This window comes from Notamacropus eugenii, chromosome 1, assembly GCF_028372415.1.
Source record: "Notamacropus eugenii isolate mMacEug1 chromosome 1, mMacEug1.pri_v2, whole genome shotgun sequence".
Classification (NCBI taxonomy): Eukaryota; Metazoa; Chordata; class Mammalia; order Diprotodontia; family Macropodidae; genus Notamacropus; species Notamacropus eugenii.
In genome coordinates, this window is record NC_092872.1 from 750481035 (window position 1) to 750499915 (window position 18881).

At 45.5% G+C, this 18881-nt stretch overlaps 1 protein-coding gene across 4 annotated transcripts in view; it reads left to right on the forward strand.

Annotated features, from left to right (window-relative positions):
• DGUOK (deoxyguanosine kinase) overlaps positions 1–18881 on the forward strand; it is a 37069-nt gene extending 18188 nt beyond the window's left edge. For 3 of the 4 annotated variants that reach the window (XM_072640278.1, XM_072640430.1, XM_072640510.1), the window contains exons 3-6: positions 158–345; positions 11652–11799; positions 14147–14262; positions 15822–16444. In XM_072640278.1, the coding sequence (XP_072496379.1) occupies positions 158–345; positions 11652–11799; positions 14147–14262; positions 15822–15972 (603 nt within the window). In that variant the 3' untranslated portion in view covers positions 15973–16444. Of the gene's footprint in view, positions 1–157; positions 346–11651; positions 11800–14146; positions 14263–15821; positions 16445–17082 lie in introns of those variants that run through there. The other variant, XM_072640354.1, reaches the window with a different exon arrangement.

Here is an 18881-nt window from a genome sequence, read left to right on the forward strand (position 1 = left end):
GATATCTGAGGGCCAAGTATCCTTTTCCCTTGGAGACTGCTTCTTTCCAAGGAGATGATACATTTGTAATTCCATTGGTTTCCAGATGAGCTTCAGAGGTGAGGAGGATAATATACCATGCCATGTTAACTTCCCTTCCCCTTTCATTTCCCTCCAGGCCAGCCCTCTCCAGAGTGGGGGAAACTTACTGGATATGATGTACCAACAGCCCACAAGGTGGTCCTACACCTTCCAGACATTTTCTTTCTTGAGCCGGCTTCGAATCCAGTTGGCCCCCTACCCAGAGAGCCTCTTGCAAGGCCAAAAGACCGTGCAGGTCTTTGAGCGGTCAGTGTACAGTGACAGGTAAGGTGCTCAAGCCAGCAACCCTGAGAGTCCCCTTGGCCCCATCCCTAGACAGCCTCCCTCCGTTCTCCTGAGGGGGCCTTTGCTCCTCCCATCTTCAAAAATACAATTGACTGGGAATAAATCCTTGTATTTGGAAGATAGTTTAAGGTTTGTCAACCTGCCTCCCCCACCAAAGAGTAGCAGTGTACTTATTGTGGGGAAACTGAGGCTCTGCTGGGTTGTGACATACCCATACTCACACAACTAGTCATTCCAACCCCTGACTCAAGAAAGGCAAAGACAACCCTTTATAGATCTGGGGATGGAGAGATGATTCAGTTTCATGAAATCAGCTTTATAAAGATTGGTCCATTTCTAGAAAATCATAGATTTAAAGCTAGAAGGGACCTACCCACTCCAACCCCTTTTACTTTACTGGTGGAGAAACTGAGGCCTAGAGACTAACATGACCTGCCCAAGGTGATAGAGGCCAGTGTTGAACCCTAGACCTCTTACTCTTGGGCCAGTACTTACCCCTTAGTCCCATGTTGCTCAATGCCCTGGGACTTCTTCTCTGTCCTTCCTTCTAGGTAATGCCAGAGAATCTCAAAAATCCCTCGTAGCTAGGATTGTCTAAACAGTGCAGCACTGCTGACAGTTTCCTCCACTTCCCCTGGCCCTGACGCAGCCCAGCCCATTTTCTTTCTTGGTATTGATATAGCCAGGGCCCAGGAGGATGAAGCCTTTGCTTTAGCACTTTTTGGTGTGGTTTTTTATCATTAGGAGGTCAGAAGTTGTTCCCAGGATTCCTTGTCTGGCCCCAGGGGGACTCAGACCATCCCGATCTGTGGCAATGATGGAGCAGAATCAGAATTGAGGTTATTTTTTCAGCCAAAGACGGAGTTCTTTCTGTGTTGACTCCAACATTCCACCAGCCCGTGGTTTCATCCACACCAGGTCTCCCCTCACAGGTACAGATTGCAACTCCTTTGGCCAAAGTCATTGCCAGACACCTGCCTGGTCCTGGGAAGCTCCAGATTTGGCCAGCCTGGTTCAAAGACACCAGACGTGCACATGGTCTGCTGCCGGGCCAACACTAACAGAAACTTATATCTGGGAGGAGATTTGAGGTCATCCCCAAACTCTGCCTGAGACCCAATCAATGCATCAGCAAGCACGTCTTTAAACTTGTCAGCTTAAGTCTCCTTCAGCTCTAAATTCTACAGCAGGAATAATTACAACTGATATTTCTAAAGGACTTTAAGGTTTGCAAAGCACTTTCCATATATTATTGCCTGTAAGCTTTATGCCAACCTAGTGAGATACATAGGTACTATAAGTATTTTCAGGTCCATTTTACAGATGTGGAAAATTGAGGCTTAGAGAAATGAAGCTACTAGCCCAGTCACATATCTAGTAAGTGTCAGAGACAGAATTTGAACCCAGGTCTTTCCAGGACCCCAATAGATCCCACTGTCCTGTGCTGCCCTCTAGGCACACAACCTTATATAGGGGAAGAATCCATGAAGTCAGCAACCCTCTCTTGCTGCTGTGGAATGAGCTTCTCTCCCAGGGAAGCAGCAAATATGCTTTAATGACTTTTCAGGGTCTGCTTGTTGTAAACTGAGAAGGTTGGGCCCTGTCCCTGATGGCATGGACTTCAGTGCACTGGTCTTTGCTAGAGTGTCTCTCAGCTAGACTCCCAGGCCCATTTGGAGCCCTTAAAACAAGATTAATGGTATGGCTGGCCCCCTGCAGGATACCCCCTGGAAGGGGGGGGCCATTGGGCTGAGTCTTGGGTAGCTACCCTGCAACCATGGCCTTGGCCTACATAGAGGGTGGAGAGAGTGTCCCTCCCATCCCTGCCTGCTAAGGTTTACAAGAGGAAGTGCTTGCCTGACCACAAACCCAGAGGGAGGCAGGCCAAGGATGATTATCCAGATTCTCCAGGTAAGGAAACTGAGGCCCAGAGAACTGATATGACTTGCCCATCCATCAACAAGTATTTATTATTATACACCTACTGCATACTAGACATTGTACTGGATGTTTTCCATTCAAATGCAGTGAGTGGTCCGATCCTTACCCACAAGTTTCCATTGGAAGGGGGTGGGGGGAGGTGCAAAACAAGAACATACATAAAGAAAGACCTAATAAATAGGATGAGAATAATTCAGAAAAATAGTGAGGTCATTGGGGAAGGGAGACACTAGTAATTACCTAAGGTCCCATAGCTCATGTCACAACCTGAATTTGAACCTGGGTTTCTTGATGACAAACTCTTTCCACTGTGACTTTAAGGGGGGGAAAGTGATGATGACACTACAGTAGAAATGAATTCCAGTTCCCATCAAAGTCAGTTTTGCTAACCCACAGTGCTCCAGTCAGGGAATCCCCCCCAATCTCATCTACGTGTCAGAAAAGCCACATGAGCATCCAGACATGAGTAGCGGGCCTCCACTCCTTTGGGTCTTGCTGAGAAAACCAAACAAGGCAGCAGTTGGAATCTTCTCACCTTTCTGGAGAGAAAGGCAGCCCCAGCTGGGCTCAGACTTCTTGGTGGCTTCTCTCCCATTAGCACTGTCTCCCCTCCCACCAAGCCCATATACTTTGGAGGAAAGGACTATAGAGTCCTATGATTGAAGAGCTGAAAGGGACTAGGTATCGCCTGTTACATACGCATGATGTAAAAGAGGGTAGCGATGAAAAAAAGTTTTTAAAAATAGAATTTCGTTTCATGACAGGTGTATAAGGTTGTATCTTCTTTAGTTTATTACTAAGAATCCCACTTCTGCCACTGATCACCTGCGGATGTCATGTCACTTCCCTGGACCTCAGTTTCCACATCTATAAAATTAGTGGGCAGCTAGGTGGTGCAATGGGTAGAGTGCCAGGCCTGGTGTCAGGCCTGACTCCTGAGTTCAAATCCAGCCTACAACCCCGGGCAAGTCACTTAACCTTGTTTGCCTCAGTTTACTTATCTGTAAAATGAGCTGGGGAAGGAAGACCTTCTTTGCTAAGAAAACACCTAAAGGGGTCATGAAGAATCAGACACCACTGAAAATGACTGATTAGCAACACTGATGGGTCTGACTAGAGGGTCCCTGAGACCCCCTTTAGGCCCAGTCTATGATCTTATGATAATAATTTGAGCCAGATAGTAATAAGAATAGTGAAAGTGGCAGTCAGATGACCCAATTTATTTCCTGTGTGACCTTGAGCAAGTCCTTTCCTCCTCTTCACCCTGGTCTCTAGGCTCCTCCACAGTAAAATGAGATAAGATTATACAACCTCTAAAGACCCTTTCAGATCTGAATCTATGTCTTTACCCTCCCCTGCCCCCAGGATTTTTTGCAGAGCTTCCAGGGATCTAAGTCTGGAATGGCAAGTGAGGGAAAGGGCATGTGAGCCTGCCCACAGGAGAGGGCCTTTAAAAAGCATTTGTACTGCAAATTCACTGCCTGGGAAGTCAGCCCATCTGTTCCCACAGAGTTATTCCTCCCAGGCCCCTCAAGGAGAGAAGCGGAAGATTCATGGCCCTGGCACAGGGGCCAGACTCCAGGATGGTTCCAACATGTGGTTAAACAATTTGGAGAGCATGAGAGGAGAGGCGAGCTGGGGCGGATGCAGCCCATCCAGGGGATGTGCTGGCTGCTCTGATGGGAAACTTATTACTCGGCCCCCGGCTTCTGTAAGTTATTAGAAGGGAAAATGTAATGTGGGGCCTGGCTTTGGCCAGCTCCCCTTTGTGCTGGTCTTTCATTTCCTCTCCTGATGGCGTGTGCTTGCTCCTGTCTCCAGGAGCTCACTGCTAGAGCACAGGAAAATGCCTAGAAAAGCTTCAACTTTCTGACCTTCCAGTTGGTGCTTGCTTTTCGAAACCTCTCTTGAGCTCCACATAGAGAGATTCTTTTCTTCTTTCCAACCTCGTTCCCTCACTGAGACCTACCGGCGGAAAGAAGGCTCCACCATCTAGAGGAACCAAAGAAAGGAGAGGATTACCTGGAGAATTCTTGAAATGACCTAGATAAGAATCTTCACCCACGCTGGGAGGGCATTGTCCCACAGTGGGCTCCTACCCTATTAGCCATATTTTAATGCTGTTGGTTGTAAATCTTGTTCATGAAGACCGTTTGGATGTTGTCTCAAACAGTGTAGATCCTTGGCTAGCAGAGATGCTTTGACAGTCACTAATACCAGATACTAGTTTCTACTGTGATTGTGTTACTATTTTAATCTTAGCAGATAAAATAGTACAGAGACTGATAGAGTGTAGCAAAGATCTCGATGATACTTTGATGATACAGCTAATAACCCATTCTTGGATACTATAGTAGAAACTTTGATAGCCTTGTCAGTGGGATGCCTTAGTATGGATACTTTGATGGAGAGTCTAATTATAGCCCGTAATATAGATACTTTGTTAGGAAAGGGCTTGACTGTAGGTTCTGACTGAGGTAGACTATTGGGCTTGCTACATGCTGGACAGCGAGTGTGTCTCCCTTTTGGCTCCTCCCCCTTCTAGTGTTTCAGTACGGAAAACTTGTGGGCTAGGAACAGCTTGAAAGAACTGAAGAAGAACCCCAAGCCCTGGCCAGCACCGGGGCTCTGAGCCTCCCTTAGCCCTTCCACCCCTAGGCTTTCCTCAGCTCCTTTGGACTTGGTCCCATCTAAGCATTTGTCGCATTTTAAGTGCTTTCTCCACTGGGCCATAATTCTACCTATTGCCTTCCTCCAAGAAATAGAAAATTGTAGCCTGGAAGGGATGTTTAGCTGTCATCTAGTATCTCCTGTTCCTGGCCACCCCAAGTCCTGTGGTCTGGAGAGTTAAACATTTCTGATGGGGGTAGGGCAAGGGAAGGGCCAGTGGGGACATGATTTCCTTACTGAATCTTAATCCTTATAACATGCTGAGAGAAGGGTCAACATGACACTCCTTTTGACTAATAGGGAAACTGAGGCAAAAACATACAGGTTTCCCACAAAGCACCCTGGGAGTCTTATATAGTGGAAGGCCTGCCTGATTTGGGGTTAGCCCCAGGTTGACAGATGCTATGGAGTGTTGCCTTAGGAACTAGAGTCTACAAACAAGCCTCATTGTTTGGGATTTGAATTGCATCTTGTGGCTTGGATGGTGGGGAGGAATTAAGCTTGTATGCAGGCCTAATGAGATAACCTGATCCCTTCTGAAGGTCTGGTTTCTATTTGCCAAATGTTGTTTGTTTAGCTGGGGTGAGGATCTGGGGGAAAAGGGGTGAGTTTTAAATTCAGCCCCAACTTCCTTCATTTAGGTCTGGAGACTTCTGTAAAGTGTCAGTAAAGGAAGTGAGTATGCTGGGACACACATGGAGGGGGAGGGGGGGCAGAGTCAGTTCCTAGGGTGCTGCAGAAACCATGAGGGTGTGTTTTCCAGCTCCAAGGACAGCTGGGCCTGGGCCCTTCCCAGCTTCCAAGACTGGAATGTTATTCAAGATATGGCAGGTGGCAGTTAAGGAGAGTTCTCCAAGCCTTTGAGGGCTTGAGTTTCCTAGAGAAAAAAAGAACCCCCCCCCCAAACTCATAGGCCAGATTCTCCCCTCCCCCTCCCCTATCCTCCCTGCTGACACCCAGCCTCTGGTTTCCTGCAGACACTGGGGAGGGGCGGAGGGAGGTCCCCAGGATCCTCTTTTGCAGACTGAGAATCCCCTCCCACCCAAAGGTTATCTTCCATCTGTTCCATGAACTGCATGTCTGCCGATTTATATTTATACTGGTTCCCTCTTTGAAATGTAAGCTCCTTGCAGGTAGGGACTAGTTTTTTTTTTTTCCATCCCCATTTCTTAGCCTAGTCAATGACACAAAGTAAGGAATGGATACTAGACCTGTGATTTCATTTGGAATAGAGAACTTCCTGATGAGGAAAACCCTTCTACCAATGCAGGTTTTCACCCTTCCTATAACTTATAGTCTTAAAAAGTAGAGGAAGCCCTTAATAGATGATTGTTGATTGACCAGTCATAGTTGGGGACATCTGGCTGGTATCCTGCTTCCAATCATGGTTCCATAATCATATTTTATAGGATCAGAGATGTAAAGCTAGAATCAAATCATTGAGGCAATTTTTCAGATATGGAAACTGAGGTTCAGGGAGGCTAAGTGACTTGTCCAGGAAGGTAGGTGTCACAGTTAATACAGTGCCTCACCTGGAATCTGGAAGATTTCTCTTCTCAGTTCAAATCTGGCCTCAGACACTTCCTAGCTGTGTGACCCTGGGCAAGTCACTTAATCCTGTTTGCCTTCATTTTCTCATCTCTAAAATAAGCTAGAGAAGGAAGAGGCAAACCACTCCAGGATCTCTGCCAAGAAAACCCCAAAGCGGTCACAGAGAGCCAGAAATGACTGAAAAACAACTGAACAACCAAAACAATTTATCTGGAGACACAAGTGAGACCCCCAGAGTGAGTGGTCACAGCTCTTGATCTCACCATCCCTCCAACCCAGTCTCCTTTGAGATCCTAAATGATGACACTCCCCATCTCAATCTCCTTTCCATCCAACCCAGCCAATCCCTCTGGTGAACATCTTCTTGTCTTCGGGATTTGTTTAGGTCCTATTTTCTCAACTGTAGTTCTGCCTAACTTTTGTCCCTTATGGTCCACCATTTCAGTGTATGCTTTTCTGTCCTGGAACCACTTGCCCCCTGGATGAGCCTGGCTAATTCCTCATCTGTTTCAATCAACCGATCAATCAACAAGCACTTATTAAGACACCTACTATGTGCCAAACACTCTCTTAGACACTAGATATAACCTTGAAATCATATCTGTCTTCAAGGAATTTACCTCCTCTTGGAGGAAACATGGACATATATAGATATAAACAAAATAAAATAAATTCAAGTTAATTTGGAGAGAGACGTAACTACTCCCTGGGAACATCAGCAAAGGCCTAATGGAGAACATGCCATTTGATCTGATTCCTGAAGGAAGCTAGAGATTCTAAGAGGTATGCATGAGTAAGGGAGTACTTTTTAAATTAGAAAGGCTCTGGTCCAACCAGATTTGATTTGTGGTTCCTCATCAGTGGAAGTCCATCTCCTGACTGCAGGCCTTTGCTTTGGCTGTTCCTCACACCTGAAATTCACTCTCTCTGTGCCAAAGCAAGGAGTTAAGAGATGGAGTATCATTCATGAGGAATACAATAGACCAGACCATACAGTAGGTGAAAAGGTTGGAAAGGTAAATTGGAATCAGGTTGTAAAGACCTTTAAATGCCAACCAGGGGATTACATAAGTGGGAGCCATGGGTGCTCTTTGAGATTGCAATGTCTGAAAGCCTTAGGAGATTCTGGTGATTTTCACACATTAGTGCTTTTTAACCCTCACTGAGCATTCACTAATACAGGTGGATCATTGTCTTCATATCATATAGACAGACTCCACCAATTTTCCCATAACAGAGAAAGGAGAGTTAGATTTGGAGGCTTACAACATGGGTTTAAATCCCTGGGCTATTTGCTAGGGGGTGCTTTTAGGCAAGTCACTCTGGGCCTCAGTTTCTTTAGTCATAAAACAAGGAAGTTGGGTTTCTTGACCTCTAAGATGTCTTTCCCCTGTGGATATCTGAATTTTAAAAGATTTTTCCAAGTCTTATGTTTTTCAAGTCTCCTCACTTTCACTATCAGCAGGTCTTGCCCCCAGCTCTGAATTATCTACCACCCTTTAGGGTTAATCTTAAATCAAGTCAGTAAGCATTTATTAAGCACCTACCATAACTAGGTTCCAGGCACTGTACTAAGCATTGGGGTTATGAAGAAAGTTGTTTTTTAAGACCCTGTTCTCAAGGCTTACAAAAAGGCTGCTTGCAGAAGGTGGGACCTGAAGAAATCTAGAGAAACAGAGAAATGTAAGTGAAGAGGGAGAGCATTCCAGGCTCATTCCAGGAGAGCTGATGAAAATGAAGTAGAGACCATGAAGTCACTGTCAATGGATCATGGAGAGCATGCAGGTGTAAGAAGACTGGGATTGGAAGAAGGGACCACGTTGTGAAGGGCTTTGAATGCCAAACAATTTTACATTTGATCCTGTAGGTAATAGGGAGCCACTGGAGTTTGTTGTCTAACATGATCAGACATGCACTTTAGAAAGAGCCATTTGACAGCTGAGGATGGAGTATAGTGGGGAAACGCTTGAGGCAGGGAGAGCCCCAGCAGGCTACAGCAGTAGTCTAGGTGGTAGGTGATGAGTCCCTGCACCAGGGTGGGAGCAGCAACCAAGGAGAGAAGGTCTTTACCTATCCTCTCCTCCTTGAGATATAGCATAATAAAACAACGCTGACTTTGCACAGGAAGAGCTGGGTTTGAACCATGTTTCAGGCCCCCATAAGTCACTATCAGTTAGCCTTCTTCATCTCAATTTCTAAATCTGTCCTGACTTCTCTTTAAGATCCTACCTCATGGATCCCCTCCCCCTTCTGGGTGCCTTCCTCTCCCCTAAACTTTCCTGAGATTGTTCTGTCGTGGTTCTCCTCCCTGTGGGATTATTCTTTATCTCTATAGCTGACTCCTCATTCTTAAATGCAGGTGTCTTTTCTTCTGCAGTCTCTTATCTCTCTATTCTTTACTGTATCAAGCCCATCCGCCCCCATGGCTTCAGTTGTATATAAATGACTCCCAAGTCTATATCTTCTATCTCACACTCGCCTCAGAACTCTGGTCCAGCGTCTTTTTTTTTCTTTTTCTTTCTCTGCCATCTGGACACCCTATTGGCACATCCCACTCAGCATAGCAAGTACCCAGCTCCTCATCAATTGCTGTATGGATCCTTTCACCCCCACTGTGACTTCCTACCACAAAACGCTCCTTCCTGGACACTGTTTCTCATCTGTTTGCTTATTCTCTCTTCCGTTAGAATATGAGCTTCCTGAGGACAGAGTCTGTTTTTGCCTTGCCTTCTATCCCTAACTTAGCTGTGTGACTGGCATACAGCATGTGCTTAATGAATGCTTTTTGACTGCTTTGTCCTTGCACATTAGAATGGAGGTTCCTTGAAGGGAGGGGCTCTCTAGATGCCTTGGTTTTCTATTTGTACACCCCAACGCGTAATACAAATACATGGAAAATATCAAGCACCTCATAATGCTATTTCATTCACATATATCCAGCTTCCCCTCCTCCACACTGCAAACTTCTCTGTTTCTGTTGATGGCCTCAGTATCTTCAAAGTCCATAAGGCTTAAAACTGTTCATTTTCCTCCCAGCCATTTGCCACAGTCTGTCCATTGTACTTTGGCAAAATCTCTCCCTCTGACCCCTTGTCTCTGCTTCTTCTGCAGCCATCTTTGTTTAAGCTCTCACCTCTTTTTTTTTCTGTGTTCCTGTAACAGGCTCCTAATTGGGCTCCTTGCTTCCACCCTTCGCACCTGAGGCCCCAGTCTAATTAGGTCACTCCCCATTGCTTGCCCAGTACCGTGCACATGCCTGAGCCTGTCACTCCAGGTCCTCCACTAGCTCTCTCCAACTGACTTTGCTGTACTTGAATAGAATCCATGGGTCAGACTGACTGGATTCTCCTCTGCCTCCTGTCTTTGTCCTCTCTGCTCTGCTCTTGCATCTTGGCTGCACAATTCCCCTGAGTCTGGCATAGAATTTCCCTTCCTACCCCCACCTCCATTCATTGAAATCCTTCTCTTATTTCAAAACCAAACAGGGGCTGCCACATCGAGACTCTTTTTCTTTATGTGTCTATATGTTTATTATATGAAAATGTGAATCTATTACATAGTGGGGTTTTTCTAAGTAAATTACATTTAACATGGTTGTACCCACCCTGCCCTGCCCTGGGGCGGGGGGGGGGGGGAGAGGCAGGGATGATCATTGTTTCACTGATGCTCTTGATTCTATGAAGTCTTCCCTGGACTCCCAGCTGTGGACTCCCAGCTGTGAGTGTCCCGGTTCCCTTCAACAGTTTCATCCAGCTCTCTGCCTAGCTCTCCCCTTTGCATGTTTTCCATTTTCCTTTCTACGTTAAGCCTTTTCCTTAAGTTCATAGTTAACTATGTGTCTTCCTCTTCCTATTATGTTGTAAACTCCATAAAAGTAGGGCTCAGATTCTCCTTTTTCTCAACATCTTATGCATTATTTCAAAAGAAATATTATTTCAATTTGAAGCATTTACTGAGGGCTTATGTGCTAAGCACAGGCAATACAAAGACAAAAGGGAAAAGCCTGCCCTGAATTGCTTTGCATTCTCTTAGGTAAGAAGCACGTGCATGTATAGAATGCAAATAAATACAAATTTATTGGGGGCGGGGGACTAGCAGCTTAGGGGAAACAGGAAAGACTTCTTGTAGGGATTATACTGAGTCTTGAAGTCAGTCAATCAATGAACATTTCTTAAGGTCTCTCTTCTGTGTGATTGACACAGTGTGGAGATACAGTAGAAAAGGACAGCGTGCTAACAGCAGTATACTGATGAACTGCTAACGGGATAAATGGGAAATAATCACTAGAGGGAGGGTGCCCACATTAAGGGGAATGAGGAAAGGTCCCCTGGAGAATCCGTAACTTTAGTTGGGACTCAAGAGAAGCCAGGATGCAGAGAAGCATCTGAGGCATGGGGGACAGCCAGAGAGAGTGCTTGAGAGATGAAGGGTTGAGGAAAAGCAAGGAGGCTGTTGTCTCTGGCAAACGGTGTGTGAGGATGGTATAAGGTGTAAGGTTCTATATAAAGTATCTTGAAGACTTCGCCATTCTACACAAATGCCAGTTTTTATTCCCCTTTTGGTGGCAGCTAAGTAGTACAGCAGGTGGAGCACAGGGTCTGCAGTCAGGAAGATCTGGCTTCAAATTTAGCCTCAGACACAAGCTCTGTGACCCTAGGTAAGTCACTTAAGCCCTATTTGCCTCAGTTTCTCATCTGTAAAATGGGGGTACACTGGCAAAGAAAATGGCAGACCACTGCCAAGAAAAACACCCCGCGTATGGTCACTTAGAGCCCAGCTTGACTAAACAGCAACCAAGCCATTCTCTTACTTACTCTAGCCCCTGGCCCAGAGCCTGGAGTTCAATAGGTACTGATTAAGTGTTTTGCACAATTGAATTGGCCTTTATTTGTTGACAGTTTTAGGAGTTAGTGGATGTCTGAGCCTTGTATTGGGGAAGAACAGTAAATGCTGCCTGAGCCATGAGGTCCTCAGGTTCAAGACCCGGCTCTGGCTGATAATAGTGATGATTATGTATTGTTATTTCACTCCCTATGCCTCCTGGTTGGTTTTTCTACCTGCTCTTCCATCTTTTTTTCTCTCCCCGCTGTGTTTCACCTCTTATCTCTCTCCTCACTCCCCAGGTACATCTTCGCCAAGAATCTCTTTGAAAATCACTCCCTAAACGATATCGAGTGGACTGTCTATCAAAATTGGCATTCCTTTCTTCTCCAGGAGTTCAGCAGCCGCATTCACCTGGACGGCTTCATCTACCTCCAGGCTTCTCCCCAGGTATCACAGAGTTCCCCTTCAAGGAGGGAGGAGGGCTGAGAGGGCATTCTGAACCACATCAGGTGAAAGAGGGAGGGAGATGCTAAATTTGGAGTTGGAGCATATGAATTCAGATCTCTGCTATTTCTTGGTTGTATGCCCTTTGAAAGACCTCAGAAAGAGATCTCAGCAGGTGACTCAGTCCTCAGCTATAAAATGAGAGGGTTTCACTAAATAATCTGATGACCCTTCTGGTTAACTCTAAGACCACGAACCTATGTTAAAACAAGCACTGACCCCCGTATCTGACCCTCTATTTTCTAAAATCAGATTCCCTCCCAGCCAGACCCTCCGGAAGGGGCCTTCAGGAGATGGGGGGGAGGAGGAACCCTTGTCTTTACCTGGGAAACTGAAGCCTGGATTTCCCTTTTTGGCTTCCGGGGATGTGGGGCCTGTACCCAATTGCCTCAACTTCCCTTGCAACTCTAGGGCATGAGTCTGGCCTGCTAGGAGGGAATGAGGGTGGGGGTGGGGTGGAAGGAATGCTCTTTCCTGCCTCCATTAAATATTCTCTTCCTTGCCTTTGTAATGCTGCCCATGGAAAGCTGCCCAGGGATAATTGCCATTCCCTGAAAACCAGTAATGGATTAGCAAGTGAAAGCTACTCAAATAGTAGAATTGCCATCATAATAGCCCATATTTAGGCTAAATCACTTGGTACTAGTATTATCATCCCCATTTTACAGATAAGGAAATTGAGATTTAGGTCACGTGTGTAGTAATCATAAGATCATAAAACCCAGTCTTCTGAACTGACTGGACCCTGTATATACTAGACTACATTTCAGAAATCCAAAGTTCTGGTCCTGGATTTATGACCAGTGGATGGTGATTTCAACTCTCTTGGACTCACTTTCTTTTACAAAATATGAAGTGGGGAGTCAGATCCTCTCAAGTTTCATATTCTGTAAAATTAAAGGTTCCAATGCCTTCAAGGCCCCTAGCCTAGTTCCTGGTATGTAGCCAGGGCTTTATAACTGCTGTTGATTGACTGATTGATGAATTGTCTCTCCCTTTAGAAAGTAAATTCCCTGAGATTAGGGACATTTTCCTTTTAATGTTTGTACCCCCAGCATCTAGCATGGTGCCTAGCACACAGTACACTTTGTAAATGCTTACTGTTGGTGCTGTGAGCACCAAATGGCCCAGCATTCTATCTGCTGTGCCAGATAGCTGCCCCCACTTCATCAGTAGGTCTCATTAATACGGAGGAAGAAACTGAGGTCCACAGAAGTTAAGTAACTTGCCCAAAGGAGCACAGGTAATGTGTCAGAGCCAGGATTTGGAAGCTACTCCTAATTAGAATCAATCAATGAATATTTGTTAAATATCTAGTGGATGTGATTTTAGGGACAGCCAGGTGGCATAGTGGGTAGAGTGCCTGTCCTGGAGCCATGATGGCTCATCTTCCTGAGTTCAGATTCATACTCATACCCATACTAGCTGTGTGACCTTGAGCAAGTCACTTCACTCTATTTGCCTCAGTTTCCTGAAGTATAAAATGAACTGGAGAAAGAAATGGCAAACCACTCTAGTAGCTTTGCCAAGAAAACCCCAAATGGGGTCAAGAACAGCTGGACATGACTGAAACGACTGAAACAACTGAAACAGCAGATCTGATTTTTGTCAGACTCTGGGGAAACAGATAAAAATCAAATAGTCAATCAACGTACATTTATTTCATGAGAATTTACCCAGTGCTGTAGATATAGAGGAGAACTAAGAGTTGCTGCCCTTAAGAAGCTTATATTCAAATGGGAGAAACCAGAGGTTCCCATTTAAGTGAGAGGACCAAGATGGCAGCTCTTCTTCTGGCTTTTTCCTAGGCTCCAGAGTCAGAAGGAGCCTCAAGGGCCATCTAGTTCAATATCTTCTTTTTAAGATGAATTCACTGCAACCTTGAGATCTGACCTGTCCAAGGTTACAAGGGTAGCTAGAGTCAGAAACAGGGTTTGAACGAAGGCCTTCTGACTCCAGAACCAAGGAATATAAGTTACTGAGAGGAAGATTTCATTTCACCATGAGAAAAAACCCTGTAGCAATTCCATCTGTCCCAAAGTGGACTGGGATACTTTTTAAGGAGATGAGTGCACCAGTCTTAAAGAACTTTAACAAGTATTTGTTGCATGTGTTTTAGCAGGGATTGGTTCCTCTTTCAAGTAGAGGTTAGACAGGACTTCCAAGGTCCCTTCCAACTCTTTGGCTCTCTGATCAGTTTGAATTCAGTCCTGGTCAAAGACCAGAGAAACAGGGGAGGGGAAAGAGCTTCGGCCCAGCCTCACTGACAGAGTCTGGGGTTGTCTTTTAGATATGCCTGAAGAGACTCCGCCAACGGGCCAGGGCTGAGGAGAAGGACATCGAGCTGGGCTATCTTGAACAGCTCCATGCGCAGCATGAAGATTGGTTCATCCATAAAGTAACTGAGTAAGTCGAATATACAAGTGACCCATGGGCCACTCACTGAGCAAGGATACTACTTCTGTCATGGCAGTATTGCAGATGGGTAGAGAGCACTGGCCTTAGAGTCAGCATGACCTGCACTGGATGGCCATCCCAGACATTAAGATCTGGAAGAGAATGGAGGGAGTGATGGATCTCATCTCCTTATTCCACAGCTGAGGAAACTGAGAGGTCAATGACTTATATAAATGTCAGAGGTGGCATTACTGACTCCAGGGCCAACAAGGCTATCTGCTATGTGTCTCATTAGCTGCATGGCCTTGGACAAATCACTTTAATTTCCTCAGTTTCCCCTAAGGTCCCTTTTAGATCTGTTGTTGTTGTTTGCCCTTCATTCTCAAGGGGGACCATAACATCAGGAAAGTGATGCCATGACTTGCAAATAAGTTGGATTTAAGCAAGGGAGGGCTGTGCAGGGTCACCAGTCTCACTTTCTCCTCCAGAGCCATCTGGGTCCAGTGGTGAGATACAGATCGGGATAACTGGAGATGCCCCCTACACACATATATTAGATCTATGACAAAGGGCAAGTAAATTCACCTCTCAGTGTCCCTATTTCCTCAGCTGTAAAATGGGCTAATAACACCTACCTCACAGGATTGTTAGAAAGCTCAAGTGAGATATCATAAAACACATGTAAAGTATTTTGCAGTCTTCAGATGGATGCTGGCTCTTAGGATCCCTCTTGGTTCGTTGTAGCCACCCCCAGATCCAGACTTAGAACTGGCCCAGCAGTTTCAGCCTGATTTTCCTGAAATGAATATGGGGAAATGTACAAGCACCCTTTTGGGGGTTTCTGTACCCTGCAGTTGACTTTTTGCTAGCTTTTCTTGCAACACCCAAAATTTTGATCTTGGAATTAGTTTTGTAAATTTGCCCTCCCAAGGTCTTCCTCAATTTTGGTCCACCTTGGGAGAGTGTCCACCCTTCCCCAGTGACTTTGAGTTTTAGCAGCTAGGTGTCAAAGTGGATAGAGCACCAGGCCTGGTGAACTTTATGAGTTCAAATCCAGCCTCAAACACTTATTAGTTGTGTGACCCTGGGCAAGTCACTTGACTCTGTTTACCTCTGTTTTCTCATCTGTAAAATGAACTAGAGAAAGAAATGGCACACCACTCCACTATCTCTGTCAAGAAAACCCCAAATAGGGACAGGAAGAGTCAGACACAACTGAAAAATGACTGAACAACGCAATGTCAGGAGACACCAAAAGCAATCTCAAAACTTAAAAAAAAAACCTGTTTCCTCGTTTGTGTGAGTCTCCAAATGAAGACTCCAGGATCATACATTTCAGGGTAGAAGGGACCAGGAGGTCATTGTATCCAAACCATCCGTTTAACAGATGAGGAAACTGAAGCTGTGAGACTTGCAGTGATTTGCTGAAGGTCCCACAGCTGTTATAGGGCAGGAGGCAAGATTTGCCCCCAGGTTCTCTGACTCCAAGGTCCCACCCCAGGTCCCCTTCCCCTCATCCTGGAAATTCTCCTGCTTCTCTGCCTCTCCCATATATCTGATTCCTGCAGGCTCCACTTTGAGACCTTGAAGAAGGTCCCTGTGCTGGTGCTGGATGTCAACGAGGATTTCTCTGAGAGGGCAGCCAAGCAAGAGGAGCTCATGACAAAGGTCAGCACAGCTCTACCTCTGACTTACAGCAGACACTTAACATTGTCCTGAGCTCCCTGCTTTCCTCAGGGAAAGCGTGGTGGAGATCCAGGTACTGTCTGACCGTAGAGGACTCATTTAAATAAATGAGAGGCTTAGGTAGATGTCCTGTAAGCTTTTTTCTAATCCTAAACCTATGACCTAATGATCCCATGGTTCCTTGGGTTTTCACCTGAAAAAAAGGGGCCAAAAGATTTGGTCTCACTTAGGAGAGAATGCAAGATTTGGAAGCAAGACCTGTGTTCAGATCCTGCCTTTGCACTTCCTGGTTGTGTGGGCTTCCCTTTTCTGATCTGCCAGTGAGAGATATGGACTGACTTGCTGGCCCCCAAAGCCCGTTCCAGCACTAAATCTACAACAGTTCTCCATCTGTGGGACCATGTGGCCTTTGCCCTCTGGTCAAAGAAAGCAGGGAATGGGTTTCCTGCTCCCTCCAGTGCTGTCTTCTCAGAAGTGATTGACTAATAAATCTCTGTTTATTTCATCCATCAAAGCCTCATGGCTCTCTGGGCCCAGGCAATGTGGACTCAGTCAGGCACTTTCTGCTCTACGCCTTCCTCCACCTGTCTTACTCTATACCTCTAAACACATTGTTTTCTCTTTCTCCTGTCAAACCTCTGGGTTCTGCTAAGATGCCTCTGGCCTGGCTAGTCCTGTCCTGCCAGGGCTTTGGGAGCCAGAATTCTATCCATGTGGGCTGCCTTTGTATCTGGTGATTGGGAGGTACCATGACGGGAAAATTCATCCACAGTCCCATAGCTGGTGATGGTGATTAGCCTCTGTGAACTCAGCTCGAGGGATACTCCAATGACGCATGCATAGTGGCTCCTATTCAAAGCCTTTTGGCCTTATCAGGTCTGAAGCATCCTCCTCTGAAGCATCCTCCGCTTGGCTTTCAGTGATGCCCCAATGAAACAACAGGCCCAGTCAGTAAGCAGTAGCTAAAAGCCTACTGTGTGCCAGGCATTCTGCTAGATGCTGGGGCTACAAAGACAGAAAATGAGACTGACCCTGCCTTCAAGTAGCTTATACTCTTTCTGAAGATGACTTTGGTGGAGGGATGGTTTTGTCCTATCTCCTACAACATGAAATTTATTTTTGTTTGTCTCTTTTTCCCAACAGGTAAAAGCCTTTCTAAAGAATCTAGGATGAAGCCGTAGTCCTGCTAGGCAGGTTCTGTGGGCCTGGGCCAGGATTCTGACCAGCTAGTGCCTTTCTGCAGCTTAGAGAACTATGGATTCCATCTTTCTTTGCTCCCTAAGCTCCCTAGCACTCATAGGCTTGTTCTTTAGAGACCCCAAGCATCTACTCTCAGGCTCATTATCCTCATCTGTCCAGTGAGGGCATCAGACTTGATGGTCTCCAAGGCTCCTTCCAGCCCTACTGCTATCTCATGGTCCCAGGACAAGAGGGTCTTCAAGGTCCTTATTCAAGGACCTTGATTCTGAAAGACTGTATCCTTTACCTTTGATTTCATTTTATTTTCAGGTCCAAATTCTCTCCCTTACTACTTCCCTTCTCCACCCATTTAGAAGATAAGAAATACATTAAAATCATGTAGGGCTGTGAAAAATAAGGCCGCCATGTCCAAAAAAGAAAAGGGAGAGAGACAGAGATAGACAGACACAGAGAGAAAATAGACCTCCATCTGCTCTGTTGCAACCACCAGTCTCTATAGAGGTACATGGCGTGTTTCATCATGAGTAGTCTGAAATCTTGGTTGGTCCCTGTGTGGGTCAGAGTTGCTAAATCTTTGAAGATATGTTCCATAAAGGAAGGCCTGACTTTCATAAATCCCATTAGCCATGCATGTGCTTAGTGCAGGCAAGGGCCTGAGGGTTCCCCACTAGATGACTGGCTTTTTCTGACCTCCCATGGGTCCCTCCCCTCATCAGATTCCCCATTGACATGCTAGGGCAGGGAGCCAGGCCCAAGGGAGCCAAGCTGAGCTCTCAAGTGTAGGCACGGGCAGAATAAAGGAAGTGGTTGGGGCAGAAAGGATCGAATTGACAATGGTGAGATCACAGAGCAGGGAAACCATACCAGGACTCAGGGCTTTGCTTCTCTGCCTCTGCCCTCCACACGCCCTGATGAAACTGGGCATCTAAGGATGTTCTCATCCTTTCTTTCCCCCTTAGGTGTTGTGATTAATGACTTTTGGTATACAAATATACAGGAGCAGATTATTCTATGTTATCCTATGAGTACCAGGCAGGAGTTTTGCAATGGAAAGAACACTGGATTTGTAGCCATAGGGTGGGAGACAAGGCAGGCCTCCAGAGACATGAGTTCTACCAGTTATTTTCCAAGTAGGCTCAGACAGTTCAGTCACTTCTCTGGCTTCAGTTTCCTTATCTGTAAAATAAGGGCATTGGACTCAATGACCTCTGATGTCCCTTTCAGTTCTAAATCTATGGCCACCCTATATTCCATCCTAATTTTTGCTACCTATTTTTATGTATGTAAACACATAAGTATTTAAATACATGGCTGTAGCAAATATGTCCAGTATGCTCCTATTTCTGTCCCACTCCCATATTATTTAAATGAAAAGTATCAACAGAGTATTGAACTTAAATCCAACAAGACTGGGTTCAAAGATTGCCACCAATACTACCTTTAGGCCCAAAGGCAAGTCACTTAATCTGTCTGGGCCTCAAACAACTCTCAAGAGCCAGAAATTTTACTTTTTTTAAAAGATTTTTTTCTCAGTTCTATGTAAAAACAATTTGTAATTTTTTTTTAAGTTTTGAGTTCCAGGTTCTCTCCCGTCCTTTCTCCCCTACCCCTTCCTTGAGAAGACAAGTGATTTGATATAAGTTCCATATGTGCAATCATGTAAGAATTTCCATATTAACCATGTTGCCAAAGAAAAGAAAAACAAGAAAAATAAAGGTTTAAAAAGCCTGCTTTGATTTGTA